This window comes from Gymnoscopelus braueri (genome assembly GCF_963280865.1).
Source record: "Gymnoscopelus braueri genome assembly, chromosome: 20".
In the NCBI taxonomy this organism is placed as follows: domain Eukaryota; kingdom Metazoa; phylum Chordata; class Actinopteri; order Myctophiformes; family Myctophidae; genus Gymnoscopelus; species Gymnoscopelus braueri.
The window spans coordinates 42784154-42800932 of NC_137622.1; the positions used below are offsets into that span (position 1 = coordinate 42784154).

Consider the following 16779-nt stretch of genomic DNA (forward strand, 5'->3'; position numbering starts at 1 on the left):
ATGTCAAGGACCCCCAAAATTATATGTATTTGGCCGCGGACCCCCATCTCAAAATATTTTGTTCCAGGGGGTTCCAGAAGCAAAGATTTGAGTAAAAAATGTTTGCTTTAAAAATATTAAAATAAAAAATAGCAGATCTACAAGCTCGTAGCGTGGCACTCGGTGCCGCGCTATGAGCTTGTATATCTGCTATTTTTGAATAGCCAAAGTGTAAAATAACGCTTTTTCCAGCTGAAATCAAAAAGTGACACAGATGTGTTCCAGGTCTTAAGGTGTGTGTGTGTGTGTGTGTGTGTGTGTGTGTGTGTGTGTGTGTGTGTGTGTGTGTGTGTGTGTGTGTGTGTGTGTGTGTGTGTGTGTGTGTGTGTGTGTGTGTGTGTGTGTGTGTGTGTGTGTGTGTGTGTGTGTGTGTGTGTGTGTGTGACGGTACACAGTTAGTTACACACCCTCTGCCAGGGAAATGTGAGAAAAATAATAATGGAAGGAGGAAATAAAAAAATTAAGGAATTCATAGCGTATGTCGGCCATCTTCCATCTGATAAGGTTGTGGTTTCACGTTACATTTACTGGCAGTGCCATTGTGTGTGTCACTGTCCGGTCAACACACTGAAATGTGCCCACTTCCTAGTTTTGCACTCCAGCGTTGCCAGATCTTGTGAGAGAAATAAGCAACCAGATCCTATGAAAACAAGCCTAAAAGAAGCGACTTAACACACGAGCACTCCAAACCAAAATGTACGTCGGCTATTTGAGAATAGCAGATCTACAAGCTCGCACAACGCGTCGCGATGCGACACGTTGTGAGCTTGTAGATCTGCTATTTTCAAAAGAAAATCTTGGGGGGAAAAAAAGTGAAAAACTGGAAAGATTTTTTGAAACATTTTAACGACACAAATCTGGCACAAAATGTCTTTTGTTGGCAACAAAGACCAATAGCGGTAACTCTCTCGTCCATCTGTCTCTCTCCCTGTGTGTGTGTGTGTGTGTGTGTGTGTGTGTGTGCAGGACGGAGACGAGATCTTCAACAGAGCCAAGCTCCTGAACGTGGGCTACCAGGAGGCCCTGAAGGACTACGACTACAACTGCTTCGTGTTCAGCGACGTGGACCTGATCCCCATGGACGACCGCAACGTCTACGGCTGCTTCAGCCAGCCCAGACACCTGTCTGTGTCCATGGACAAGTTTGGCTTCAGGTCAGTCTCTCTCTCTCTCTCTCTCTTCTCTCCATCTATACCAGTGGTTTTCAACCCTTTTCATGCCAAGGACCCCTACATTGATATACATTTGGCCGCGGAGGACCCCCATTTGAAAATGTTTTGTGCCAGGGACCCCCCGGAAGCAAAGATATCAGTTAATTTCCGCTTTAAAAAAATAGAAATATTCAAAGATATGCACACTTTTTCAAGGTTTTTTCAAAAATATCAGATCTACAAGCTCATAGCGCGGCACTCGTGCCGCGCTATGAGCTTGTAGATCTGCTATTTTTGAATAGCCAAAGCTTAAGAGGTTAAAAATGATAGTGACGCTATGTTAACTCATTTTGCTGGGGACCCCCTGGTACTCCCTCAAGGACCAATGGTGGTCCCCGGACCACTGGTTGAGAACCACTGGTCTGCACCTCTCAAACAGCTGATGGACGTTAGCATGGTTTTGCATGATCGTTGCTGTCGGTCGGGGCAAAAAAAAACTATTTTCTCTGTGTTATAAAGGTTTGTAGCTTAAGTGGTACTTAAGTACTACTTAAGTACATAAGTACTACTTAAGTACCTTTTTCCACCAGGTGGAAAAAGTACTCCCATGTGTGATGAAGAACGGTCACTATTGTAACCGGTGGGATTAAACGGGTTTTAAAAAGTATCAATACTGCAGTGCAGAAATACTCTGTTACAGGTAAAAAAGTCCGCTAATCAATTTAACTTGAGTCAAAATATACTTAAAGTACCAAAAGTGAAAGTACTCATTGTGCAGAATGTCCCATTTGTCCCAAGTTCAAAATGTATAAAAATCTTTCGAAAATAGCAGATCTACAAGCTCACAATGCGTTGCGATGCGACACATTGTGAGCTTGAAATGTAAATGGCCGAAATGTATACAGGGCTAAAGTGGTTAATGTATGTTTTGTGATAGTAATCTAAATCTGCGAAGTAACTAGTAACTAAAGCTGTCAAATAATTGTACTGGAGTAAAGGTACGATATTTGCCTCTGAGATGTAGTGGAGTAGAAGTAAAAGTATTGAAAATGGGAAATACTCCAGTAAAGTACAATATTTCAGGGTATTTCATGGGGGAAAAAAATGGAAATGGAAATAGTTTTAAATGCGATTCAATAAAGATTTGAGAAACTTATAATTTAGTAAAAGCTTCAGAAAGGTCATGGGAATCTGGCTAAAGTCGAATCAACTCTGCATTAAAGATTCTTTCCTTTTTTTCCTTCCTTTTTTTTTCTTTCTTTTAGTTGTTACGCCAATTAATTCCTCCCCAAAAACACACGCATATATACAGTATGTGTTGTTACCGCTGTTCTGCTATCCTACTGGCTCTACCTGCCAGTGAGGAGCCCCTACCGAGAGGACGAGGACGTAAAGCCTACCGTCCTGACAGGTTCCCCCTCCAGCCTGTAGGAGTACGTACGTGTGGTGAACCCCCCCCCCCCCCCTACCACCCCCCCTCCCCCCCACGAACAACACGGGCCATTCGTGTTTCGCATAGAGACGCTCGACGAACCCGGACGCACCGCCGTGGATTCAGGCACCCGGACATTAAAGATACTTATTACACGGCTTGGTTGAATGCTTGATTCTGATTGGTCAATCGCTGAATTCAGCTGTGTGTTTATTGTTGAATAGGCCTGACCTCGACTAAGTCGACTAGTCGACTGGTTAGTCGCGGGGGGTCCGAGTCGACTGCGTGTCTCTTAGTCGAATCTAGTCGAGAAAGTTTATTTTTTTATTTTTTTATTTTTTAATGGCCAAAAATGTTTTTAATTGTTTTTTGGCCAAGTCTACACCTGCAACCATACGTAACTTCCACTTTTTCTTCTTATTCCTCGTCTTTGTATTGGTATTGTTTGTGTTGGAGCGCCTCAGTGCGGCTGCAGAGTTCATGTGCAACCTCTTACAGAGAGAGATAGAGACACTAGAAACTCTGCTGGAGACACAAAACAAACTGTGTAGACTTGGCCCTTTGAAATAAAATGTATTTTGGCCCCAAAAAATAAATAAATACGTTTTTTTTTTTTTTTTTTAATTAGTCGACTTCCAGTCAACTATTGGCAATTAGTCGCCAATTAGATTCGACTAAACAAATCCTTAGTCGGGGACAGGCCTATTGTTGAATAATGCCCGATGAGCTCTATAACAGAGCCCCTGTCTGATCAAAGACTCGGAACACCTGCTGCGCTGCATCCAACATAGAGTTCTCAAATTCTGCCCGAACCCGACCCTACCCGACCCGGCCCAAAAATACATTTCAACTGCCCCTAGCGGCTGAAGGGTAAGGCCGACAGAAATAGCCCGTGTTATTAAAAACAAAACTCCCGAAAATATCTCTGGAACGGAAGGTCCAATCTGCTCAGTTCAAAGCTTGTTGGATGCGTGACTTTGAGTGAATTAAGCACATAATGACACATTTTGGGGGTTTTCGGGCCTAAAAGTATGGTAATTGTTCGGGCCGGGGCCTGTTCCGGCCGGGCCCTGTTCGGGCTGGCCCAGTCAGTCATTTTCGGGCCCGTTGAAAACTCTTAATCCAACATGACAGCCATGTAAACGCACCATGTTATTTACAGCTAAACGTTGCTCTCAAGAATGTTTTTGAAAACATTAGAAACGAGACATAGACAATGCAGTGACCGAACACTGATTCTATTTTATCAACACTCCCCGTTGTTTTCCGAGGCGACATGTTGCTCTAGACGCACCTGGCATAATTATTATTATTAATTTAATTAATTAATTTTTGTAACCCATTTTTTCACCCAGTGCCAATTGCCTATGTAATCCTGGGCGTTACTCTCCCTCTGCCAACCCAAGGGGAACCCCGAGCTCATGCTTCCTTCAATGCATGAGGAGTGAGCAGGCCGCTTCTTGTCACCTGACAGGGGGGAGTTTCCCCGGTAGGACGCAGCGCGTGGAAGGAACACGTTATTCCAACCAGTTCCTTTCCCCTCCATCAGGCGCCCCGGCTGACCAGGGGGAGGGTTTTATTTCTCAACAATGGCCGGCTCGCCCGTCAATTATCCCTTTTGTTTAATTAAACCCATAACACTTTGTGTGTAAGTTGACTGAAACACAGCCATTATGGGGAGTGCAGGATGTCAGATGCCTGTGTCACATTACACAGGGTTATTGTGTTACAACAACATGTTGTTAATTAGTGGATCACCTCTGAGCTGACTGGCTCTGCTCATGTGGAGAGGGACTACATTAACCCCTTAAGACCAGGAACGCACCATTTCTTTGGCTATTCAAAAAATAGCAGATCTACAAGCTCATAGCTCGGCACTTGGTGCCACACTATGAGCTTGTGGATCTGCTATTTTTTGAAAAATCGTGGAAATGTGTCTTTGAATATATACATATATATATATACATTTCTAACTCAAATCTGTGCGTCCACGGTCAAATACTTATCATTTTGGGTGTTTTTCAACTGTTAGGATCTAGAAGACAATCGTAGAATCCTCTTAAGCAAATATTTGAGTTAAAACTGTTTGCATTAAAAAATATATTTATTCAAAGATTTGCACACATTTTCATGATTTTTCGTGAAATAATGGACAGTTCCCGGATTGAAGGGGATTAAAGTGAGGGAGAGTAGTGTCATTGAATATCACAGTACTTTTTTTTCTTCACACACCTTTTCATCTATTTACTGTGGTTCAAGTGTTGAAGCTTGACCCTACAAGGTGTTTGTTTGTCTGCCTTAACTCTGTGTAGTTTCACTTACATAATTATGTACAAACACACTGTGTGGTTTTAAGTTACACATACAGTAAGTACACACAGGATCTGTGTGTCCTTCTGTCTGTCTGTCTGTCTGTCTCTCTCAGCTGTCCTACTGTCTGTCTGTCTGTCTGTCTGTCTGTCTGTCTGTCTGTCTGTCTGTCTGTCTGTCTGTCTGTCTGTCGCTCTCAGCTGTCTGTCTGTCTGTCTGTCTGTCTGTCTCTCTCAGCTGTCTGTGTGTCTGTCTGTCTGTCTGTCTGTCTGTCTGTCTCTCTCTCAGCTGTCCTTCTGTCTGTCTGTTTGTCTGTCTGTCTGTCTGTCTCTCTCTCTCAGCTGTCTGTCTGTCTGTCTCTCTCTCAGCTTTCCTACTGTCCGTCTGTCTCTCTCAGCTGTCTTACTGTCAGCTATACCTAAGTTGACATTTTTATAAATAAAAACAAACAGTAGTGGGTTTGGTGATGTTATATATATTGTCTGAATCAACTTTGTTTGCGTTTGTTTACATGCTAAAAGAGTGACTTTGAGAGCTGTTTGTTGTAGGTCAATGAGGAGCACATCAATTTCTAATCAATGGAGCAATTATATTTGATTTATTGTCCACCGTTGGAGTTACATCGTGGCAAAGTAACTACACAACCCAAACCTCTACCAAAGTGGTCTAGCTGTTTAAGTGTGAGCTCACTCTAGTCAGTCTGACTGGACTGTTCAGATAATGAAGGGGTGTGGTCAGGATGATGAAGGGGTGTGGTCAGGTGGTTGCTGACCAGACAGTGAAGCGTCCACCACATAATCACAAGGTTCTGACCCCATGTCCTTCCTCTTCTCTGGCCTTACGTTTCCTGTCCTGTTTCTGCTGTCCTATCTAAATGGAAACAGAAAAACATCCCCCTCCCCCCAAAAACCTACTTCTCTAGAAGTTCAATCATTAACGACACAAAACGACTTTCATTGACAGATATTATTAACCCATTAAAACCTGAGGACCAGATTCTACAAATCCTAACAGTTTTCTGAGAAACTGTTGCTATATTATCAGTGATGCTAAAAACTATTTCATGTCACGGACCCTGACAATTATGTTTTTTGGCCGTGGACCCCCATCTCAAAATATCATGTTCCAGGGACCCCCCAGAAGCAATTTTTTGTTTAGAATGTTTCCTTAAATGTTTCCTTTATGTTTCTTTAAAAAATGTATATATATTCAAAGATTTGCACAAACTTTCACGATTTTTCAAAAATAGCAGATCTGCAAGCTCACAGCGCGGCACAAATTGACTTGTGTCGTGCTGTGAGCTTGTATATCTGCTATTTTTGAATAACCAACCTTTAAAATCTAAAATGACACTTTGATGCTTTCCCGTTTTTAACGGGTTAATATACCATAGGTTTAATGCCACTCCAGAAGAAGAGAGATACTGTTTGTTTTGTGTACTTGGTGAAATTGAAAATGAGGTCCACTTTTTGTTTTATTGCTCTAAATATGATGATATAAGAGGTATTTGTTATGTCTTCTATTTGTGGAAGTTTCCTTGAGTTAGATGATTATGAAAAACGTATATATATGTTTTGTTAAAGGAGCTTTTGTTGTGGCAGATTTTATCTGTCAAGCTTGGGAGAGAAGACGGAACACTCTGTAACATTCTGAGATTGAATGTATTATGTGAATATATTGTAAAACATGCTGTAAGCGTAAAACGGTGTCTTATAAACCCATGAGGGTTGAGCACTTTGTGTGCAGGACACAGACATTAGATTATCTATCTATCTACCATATCGTCACTGTGGATCTACAGCAGTGGTGTGTAGAGTAACTAAGTACATTTCCTCAAGTACTGTATTCGAGTACACTTTTGAGGAATTTTTACTTTGCTGGAGTATTTCCAATTTTCAGTACTCCTACTTCTACTCCACTACATCTCGGAGGCAAATAGCAGATCTACAAGCTCACAAGTTGTGAGCTTGTAGATCTGCTATTTTCAAACAGTTTAGTACTTTTGCTTTTGGTACTTTAAGTATATTCTGATGCCAATACTTTTGTACTTTTACTCAAGTATCATTTTGAACACAGGCCTTTTGAATTGTAACAGAGTATTTTTATATTGTGGTATTGCTACCACAACATTTTACCTGAGTAAAATAGCTGAGTACCTTCTTCCACCTGTCAATGCAAATGCCTGTAAATGTTGTAGAGATCTAGTTTACACTCCAAAGCTTCCTGTCAGTGACGGGGGGAGGAAGGGGGGATGGGGGGGGGTGGGGGGGGGTTTGACACCACAGAGGAAGTGCTGGACGATCTGCTGTGCTGCTCACTTCCTGTTTCCTCCTCCACACGCTGTCGCAACCCCGTGGCATTTTATACACAACAAACCTCTGATCTTCATGTCTTAACTTTTAGTGTTTTTCCGTAAATTAACGCCCCTTACTTGGTCGTCACACAAAAGTAGCAGATCTACAGTACAAGCTCGAAAACGTTTTAGTTTTGAGCTTGTAGATCTGCTACTTTTGTGATACTTTTGAAATTGAATCGTGAAAAGTAACAGTTTTGTAACTGTATAACATGAGGTTTGCACCCCGACATAAACATACAGTCTACAGTAGGCTTGACTAAATGTACCTTATATCCACACAGATACTGTACACCAGGGGTCTAAACGTTTTCAGCCCAAGGACCCCCTCTCTGAGAGAGAGATGAAGCAGGGACCCCCCAATATATATTGCCTAAAATAGTGTTGCAGATTAAAGCTTTTTTTTTATAGATGTTGGATTCATGATAATGTGTATTTTCAGACATTTAACCACTTAAACTTTCACTCTGTACTTAGTCTGCTCTTTTTCCCCGTCTCTTTGCCGAAAATAGCCGATCTACAAGCTCACAACGCCTCTGCTATTTTCGGCTAAAGTTGTCCTTTAGAATAGGGACGCTAGGGTTCAAGTGGTTAATGTAAAAAAAACTACGTTTCTATCACATAATGATTTTGCGGACTCCCTGTAGTACCTCTGAGGACCCCCTAGGGGTCCCGGACCCCCTGTTGAAGACCCCTGCTGTACACATACAGTAAATGTAGCTTATATCCACACACATACTGTACACATGCATACGCACATATTTAGTCAGTATATACACCCGATAATACATGGATTATTATGCCATGTGATGTGAGAGTGCGGTCTAGCCCAGTGGTTCTCAAACCTTTTCATGTCAAGGACCCCCAAAATGATTTTTTTTTTTGCTGTGGACCCCCTGTCTCAAAACATGTTTTTGTGCCAGGATTTTTCAGAAATAGCAGATCTACAAGTATAATAATAATAATACATTTTATTTGTAATGCACTTTTCATTCACAAGGAATCTCAGAGTGTCACATGGTAAAACACATCATATAAGGTAAAAAAAAAAAAAACAGGGTTTAAAAACAGATGTGACTGAACAACAATTCAACAGGAAAATGGCCTCTGAAACAAAAACGTTTTCAGGCCTATTTTAAAAGAGTCCAGGGTCTGTGGTGCTCTCAGGTTAATAGGAAGGCTGTTCCACAGGGTCTGTGGTGCTCTCAGGTCAATAGGAAGGCTGGTCCACAGGGTCTGTGGTCTCAGGTCAATAGGAAGGCTGGTCCACAGGGTCTGTGGTCTCAGGTCAATAGGAAGGCCGGTCCACAGGCGTGGCGCTGCCCAGCGGAAGGCCCGGTTCCCCATAGTACGTAGGTTTGAGGATGAATCTGCTGGTAGATCTGAGGGTGGAAGTTTGTGGAGGCTTAATTAATTTCTGTAGGTAGGGAGGGGCGTGTCCATTTATGCAGTTGTGAGTGATGAGAACGACCACTGATATTATAGCAACATACGTTTAAAAAACGTTTTACATTTTGTAGAATCCCTTAGAAGCAAAGATTTGAGTTAAAATGTTCGTTGTTATATATTCAAAGATATATATTCTGTCTGATATGGGGATCACTTTTGTTGATGTGTTGCTCTAAATCATGTTTTTGTGGCGTTGTATTGTAGTTTGTGATTGATTGTTTGAAAGAACTAATGTAGCAAACATTATTATGAATAAATGAGCTAAAAATCTAAAATATCTTTCTGTCCGTCTGTCTGTCTGTCTCTCTCTCTCTCTCTCTCCCTCTCTCTCTCTCTCTCCAGGTTACCATATAACCAGTATTTTGGAGGTGTGTCATCGATGAGTAAAGAACAGTTTTTGAAGATCAATGGATTCCCAAACAACTACTGGGGCTGGGGAGGAGAGGACGACGACATCTATAACAGGTACACACACTACTATATTTTCTATTAATATTGGGTTTGTGTTAATGTGTATTTTCAGACATTTAACCACTTAAACCCTCAGACAGTACTTAGTAAAACACCTTCGCCGAAAATAATCAATCTACAAGCTCTTCGCGTTGTGAGCTTACACACCCACACACACCCATGCACGCACACACACACACACACACACACACACACACACACACACACACACACACACACCACACACACCCACACACACCCATGCACACACACCCATGCACGCACACACACACACACCCATGCACACACACACACACGCACGCGCACGCGCGCGCACACACACATACAATAACCTGCACACAAACAAGCTTGTACTCACAGCAGGTGTGGTGTATTTGATGCGTTTCTACTCAAATATTAATGAGTCCCCAGTCAGACACCTGAAACCTACATTATTAACAAAGATGCATCTAGATGCTATCTGCATCTAGGATGCAACACCCTCCATTGACATCTCATTCATGAAACAGGAAAGTCCTGAATAATCCCATTACATTAAGGCCAGGAACACATCTGTGTCATTTTAAGATTTTCTTTGGCTATTCAAAAACAGCAGATATACAAGCTCATACAATATCATTGTTGTTGTTTGGTTGTTATATCAGTGGTGCTCCAACCTTTTCCATGTCAAGGACCCCCAAAATGATATGTATTTGGCCGTGGACCCCCATCTCAAAATGTGTTGTTCCAGGGACCCCCAGAAGCAAATACTGGAGTAAAAAAAATAATATATATATTCAAAGATTTATAGACAGCAGGTTATCATCCTTGTCTCCGTCAAAAGATTCACCGTTTGTCATCTCATGAGCATCTTTCTGTCCATAAAGTCCTGTGATGCTACTGGACCTGTTTCCACATGGCTCATTATGCAGCCAGGGCGTGATTTACCAGTGCATCCAAACTCAAACACATATAAAATAAATCATGACTGTATGAAGTTTATTAACCCATTCAATTACGGGAAACGCATCTGGCACAAAAAGTGAAAATGTGGCCATACAGTTTTGGGTGGTCCTTGACATGAAAAAGTTTGAGAACCACTGATATTATAGCGACATACTTTTTTGTTTGTTTAACTGTTAGGATTTAGAAGACATTATAGAATCCCCAGAAGCAAAGATTTGCTTTAAAAACATATATATATACAAAGATTTGCACAAATGTTCAATGTTAAAAAAATAGCAGATACAAGCTCATAGCGTGGCAGCGAGTGCCACGCTATGAGCTTGTAGATCTGCTATTTTTGAATACCCCAAAGTATAAAATAATGGTTATAGCTAAAAATCTAAAATGACACATACTGTATATGCGTTACTTGAATGGATTAAGAGAAATGTTCTCATAAGATGACAGCGGTGGATTCTTTATTTTTTATTTGTAAAGAAAGTCTTGACAGATACACAGAGGATAGGTCTTTACAGCTGCAATATTGGTTGGTTTATGGTGGTTTAATTCAATCAGATAAGACTTTTCTGTTTCATGTCAACGGAGGATGTTGCAACAAAGTTGTGTGCGGATAGATCTAAGGTACTGAGAACCTCCTACCGGTTAGGTTTATTAGCTACAGATAGACTTTGTTGTTACCACCGCGCTCTGACTCCTCTGCTGCGACATCCTCTTAGTCCAGAGTGCTTTTCAACCTTTTTCATATCAAGGTCCATTATTTATTTGGCATTTTGAGCCACAGAACCGCCGTTTGATGAGATTTAGACTCACAGACCCCAAGACGATTTTGTCCACAATTCCATCCGAGAGACAATAACAGGCAAACGTTGATCAAAAAAAAAATATGCAGATGTTTAACAATAATTGAACTCTTGAGAGTCTAATATGAAACCAAATGGACCCGTAAGGGTGAACTGGTTGGAATAACATGTTCCTTCCACGCACAAGTTCATCCTACCGGGGTAAACCCCCCCCCCCCCCCCCCCCCCCGTCAGGTGATAAGAAGTGGCCCTGCTCACTCCTCATGCATTGAAAGGAGGCATGAGCTCGAGTTCGAGGCTCTCCCCAGGCTGGCAGAGGGAGAGTTGGGCCCAGGATCACAGCTTAGGCAATTGGCACTGGGTTTATTATGCCATGTGATGTGAGAGTGCGGTCTAGCCCAGTGGTTCTCAAACCTTTTCATGTCAAGGACCCCCAAAATGAAGTTTTTTTTTGCTGTGGACCCCCTGTCTCAAAACATGTTTTTGTGCCAGGATTTTTCAGAAATAGCAGATCTACAAGTATAATAATAATAATACATTTTATTTGTAATGCACTTTTCATTCACAAGGAATCTCAGAGTGTCACATGGTAAAACACATCATATAAGGTAAAAAAAAAAAAAACAGGGTTTAAAAACAGATGTGACTGAACAACAATTCAACAGGAAAATGGCCTCTGAAACAAAAACGTTTTCAGGCCTATTTTAAAAGAGTCCAGGGTCTGTGGTGCTCTCAGGTTAATAGGAAGGCTGTTCCACAGGGTCTGTGGTGCTCTCAGGTCAATAGGAAGGCTGGTCCACAGGGTCTGTGGTCTCAGGTCAATAGGAAGGCTGGTCCACAGGGTCTGTGGTCTCAGGTCAATAGGAAGGCCGGTCCACAGGCGTGGCGCTGCCCAGCGGAAGGCCCGGTTCCCCATAGTACGTAGGTTTGAGGATGAATCTGCTGATGTTTAACAATAATTGAACTCTTGAGAGTCTAATATGAAACCAAATGGACCCGTAAGGGTGAACTGGTTGGAATAACATGTTCCTTCCACGCACAAGTTCATCCTACCGGGGTAAACCCCCCCCCCCCCCCCCCCCGTCAGGTGATAAGAAGTGGCCCTGCTCACTCCTCATGCATTGAAAGGAGGCATGAGCTCGAGTTCGAGGCTCTCCCCAGGCTGGCAGAGGGAGAGTTGGGCCCAGGATCACAGCTTAGGCAATTGGCACTGGGTGGAAAAAAAATGGGGTTACAAAAATCGTGGCATTAAAAATGTTGCCTAACAAAAAGTGATGTGTGTCAGAGATGTGGGAGGGGAGGCACGGTGTCAGGCCTGTTGTGTTGTAACTGTTGGCATGGTGACAGACATGGTTGTGTGTTGGAGCAGAGCTTTGTGGCCTCATGTTACCCATCCATCCACCCATCCATACATCCATACATCCATCTACCCATCCAACGTGTCACATAACACATCCTGACAGTAATGCTGGTTAAACTGTCCACAACCCGCTACAGACACTTTGACCAGATTGTTTTAAATCCATTCAATCCGGGAACACATTTCTTTGGCTATTCAAAAATAGCAGATCTACAAGCTCATAGTGCGGCACTTGGTGCCCCTGGAGTTGGTTGACCGGCGGAGTCCCTGTTCTGTTTTCGCTATACGTTTATAATATTGTCGCTGAAAATAGCTGATCTGCAAGCTCGGGATAGAAAAAATAGCCTACGAAATAATCTATGAAATCTATAATCTATGAAATGCAATACACCGTTGTTTACAATATGTAACGGGGGGGGGGGGGGTGGTCCCTGCTTCATCTCTCTCTCAGCTAAGGGGTCCTGGAAAGAAAACATTTGAAACTCACAAACGTTGACTAATCTTCTTTTATGGGGGTCCCTGGCACAACATCTTTTCAAATGGGGGTCTGCCACCAAAATACAGCATCAATGTGTGGCTCCTTGACATGAAAACGTGTTGATACAACAGAGAACTAAACATAATGCAGAGCAGATTATTGCTTCAGCCAAATGTACAGCATGTATTTAAATATCACTCAGCACCGTAGCACTTGTCCTGTGGCCTTGACGACCTTACAGGATTATACAAAGGCTAAAATGTAACTTAGATATCATGTTATGTAGACAGACCTGGCATCCTATAGTGTGTATAGTTTATATAGTTATAGTTATAGTTATATAGTTATAGATAACATGTTATGTAGACAGACCTGGCATCCTATAGTTTGTATAGTTTCAATGTACAGGCTGATGATTGGTTCTTGGTTTACGTATTTATTAGATTATTTGTTTACTTATGTATTACTTTATTATTAGATTACAATTTTTATGCATTTGAATGTGTATTATGATGTATTATCTTGTGTCCTTGCTTACTGTAACTCGCTCTGGATTAAGAGCGTCTGCTAAATGCCTAAACTGTATCAGTTAAGATTGTGTTTCCATCCTGTGTGTGTGTGTGTGTGTGTGTGTGTGCTCGTAGGGTGGTGTCCAGGGGGATGTCTATATCGCGGCCTAGTGGTGTGGTCGGGAAGTGCAGGATGATCCGTCACGACAGAGACAAACAGAATGAACCAAACCCCCAGAGGTATGACATGCAGCTGTGTAAAGTAACTAAGTACATTTACTCAAGTACTGTACTCAAGTGCAATTTTGAGGTGTTTTTTTAATTTACTGGAGTATTTCACATTTTCAGTACTTTTACTTCTACTCCACTACATCTCAGAGGAAAATATTGTACTTTCACTCCACTACAATTATTTGAAAACTTTAGTTACTAGTTACTTTGCAGAAATAAATGATTATATTATAAAACATACATTAACCACTTCAGCCCTATTTTATACATAGTCTACTTGAAAATAGCAGATCTACAAGCTCACAACGCGTCGCTTCGCGACGCGTTGTGAGCTTGTAGATCGTCTATTTTCAAACATTTTAGTACTTTTACTTTTGATACTTTAAGTATATTTTGCCAATACTTTTGTACTTTTACTCAAGTAACATTTTGAACACAGGCCATTTACTTGTAACAGAGTCTTTTTTACATTGTGGTATTGCTACGTTTACCTAAGTAATATATCTTGAGTACTTTCTCCCGCCGCTGCGCGCAGGTTTGACCGCATCTCTCACACCAGAGAGACCATGAACAGGGACGGCCTCAGGTCTCTGTCCTACCGGGTGGTGAGGACGGACAGAGAGGCTCTCTACACCATGGTGACGGCGGACATCGGCAAGCCCTGAGGGACGCCGCCAACACACACCAAAGACATGGACAGAAACACCAGAAGAAGAAACTCTGTGTTTTCATTGGCTAATGTTTTCACAAAATGTAGAAAAGAATGGTCTCCAGTAATATGTAAAGTATACATGATTAGAACATGCTTAATTGATTCATTGTCACTCAGATAATCGCAATTAATGATTTAATTGTGTGTTTGGCGTTGAACACATGAATACAAATTTCATTTTCTGTTTGCCTTATAGGCTTCATAATCCAAAATTGCCCAGGGCAGGTATGACTAAACTTGAATATACAAAGAAATTATTGACATATTTATATTATATTTAATAATTGTATACATGTAAAAATAGCAGAAATAGCTGATCTACAAGCTTACAACGTGTCACGAAGTGACGTTGTAAGCTTGTAGATCTGCTTTTTTTTTAATATTTGAAATGATTGGATTTCTTTTTCTTTTTACATTTTGGAAGAACTAGCCAATGTAACAATGATCTCTCTTCCTGTCTCCAAATGGACGAGTGGAGGAGCAGAGCGCCTCCTAGTGGAGGAGCTGGAGATGGAGTGTGAACTGAAAACAAAAACAAAAATGTGCCTTTTAAGACATTCACACATCAGAGACTTGTGTGACTGTCTGTGTGTATGTGTGTGCATGTATGTTTGTGTGTGCGGGCGTATGTGTGTGTGTGTGTGTGCGTGCATGTGTGTGTATGTGTGTGTGTTCTTTTTCCTTGCTGGACCATCAGAAAGGGGGGGGGTTCTGTGGAAGGGGTCGTGACCTTTGACCCTAGCTGTGACCTTTCTGTTTTGTTGTTGTGTATTTGCACCCGCAACCCCATTGGTCAGCCCAGTGAACCCATGAGCCTTATTCTTCTTCCTCCTGACAGGAAGTCAGATCAGAACCATCAACCCAACGCTGTTCCATTTCTCACTCATTATCTTTCTCTTCCTACTGACAATGGTGTGTGTGTGTGTGTGTGTGTGTGTGTGTGTGTGTGTGTGTGTGTGTGTCAGTCAGCAGACTTGGGTCAAAATGTTACTGCATATCGTTGCTGTCGGGCAGAAGCCTTGTATCTCCATATCTCGACTTTTTAATGATTGGTTCATAGATTCATGCCGTACTTCCTCATAGGAGAGTTTCGGTTCACACAAAAGTAGTGGAAACTAACCGATCAAGCTTGTAGATCGGCTGGTTTCACTATTTTAACACATCAAGTGCCAGAGGTTTTTAAAAACAGGGTACGTCCAGTGCCAGTGTTTCTTACCGATCTGTTTAGAGCTGTAGACACGCCTCCACGAGGACCCGGAGGTAAACAAAGGGTGTCTCGTGGGTCCCGTCTAACGACTAGAACAATAAAATTCCAACGCGATCCGACCATTGCTGAGTGATCGCCCGTCGAAAAGGGCTTGTTTTGACCACTGTAAAAAAAGACCTATCACTGTTAAAAAAAAGACTTATCATTGTACCAAGTCCTATCATTGGAGCGGGACGGAAGAGACGCTTTTTGGGGCTGACGTCACATCCATCCATTCCATTTCACAGGGTCCTAGGATCATTCCTAAGTTGCGTTAAAGCGCCCCTTGTGAAAAATAAATAAATAAGGAAATTGGAAAAAAAGCTAAAATTCTGGTTTATGGCACTCAACTCAATACTCACTCAACTCAATACTCACTCAACTCAATACTCACTCAACGGGAGTATTTGCAAACACGAAGATTCTCGTGTTTTTTGGCACTCAATGTGTTAAAATGTTTTTCAAATAACTGGGTTTTGGACATGCTAGGTTTCCACCCCGACGGTAATTAAATCGTTGTTTGTATGTTTTTTGTCTTTGCTTTGATGTCCACAAGGTGGCTGATGATGATGCTTTGTTCCAGACAGAGTTGTTTTATCCTGTGATTGTATTAATGCTTTAGTCCAAAGCCCACCAGCAAGGCACACGAGGAGGAGAAAAACCAACTAGTAACAGTATTCTCTGGGTTTTTTCTCTGAACGGTCCAGACCGGTTCCTTTTGTCGCCCGGTTTAAGAGAGCAAAGAGTTTTTAGAAAACATCTGAAATGCCAAGATAAGCCGCTTGGATTATCGTCGGATCGTTTGTGGATCCCTCAGCCTTGAATCAACAGTGTGACTGTGCAATTTTTTTTAATACTTTGGCTGTTCACAAAAATAGCAGATCTACAAGCTCATAGCGCGCGCTACGAACTTGTAGATCTGCTATTTTTGAAAGATCTTGAACATTTGTGCAAATCTTTGAATAATCTTTTAAGGCAAATCTTTGCTTCTAGGGGGGGGTCCCTGGAACAACATATTTTGATGGGGATCGACGGCCAAAAAGGTTTGGGTGAAAAAGTTTGATAGAAACAATACTTTTATAGAAACAATATTCAAACATTTCTGAAAAAAATTAAGACATTTGTTGAGACAATAAGATATTTAATATAATAGTATAATATAATATTTATATATATATATATATATTTGCACACATTTTCAAGATTCTTTAAAAAAAATAGCAGATCTATAAGCTCATAGCGCGGCACTCGGTGCCGCGCTATGAGCTTGTAGATCTGCTATTTTCGAATAGC

At 41.6% G+C, this 16779-nt stretch overlaps 1 protein-coding gene across 1 annotated transcript in view; it reads left to right on the plus strand.

Annotated features, from left to right (window-relative positions):
• The window catches only part of b4galt1l (DP-Gal:betaGlcNAc beta 1,4- galactosyltransferase, polypeptide 1, like), a 52044-nt gene extending 35373 nt beyond the window's left edge, over positions 1-16671 (plus strand). Inside the window, exons 3-6 of the mRNA XM_080416827.1 lie at positions 1006-1193; positions 9077-9199; positions 13433-13537; positions 14064-16671. Of these exons, the coding sequence (XP_080272953.1) occupies positions 1006-1193; positions 9077-9199; positions 13433-13537; positions 14064-14193 (546 nt within the window). The 3' untranslated portion in view covers positions 14194-16671. The remainder of the gene's footprint in view (positions 1-1005; positions 1194-9076; positions 9200-13432; positions 13538-14063) is intronic.
• Positions 16672-16779: the final 108 nt, after the last annotated feature.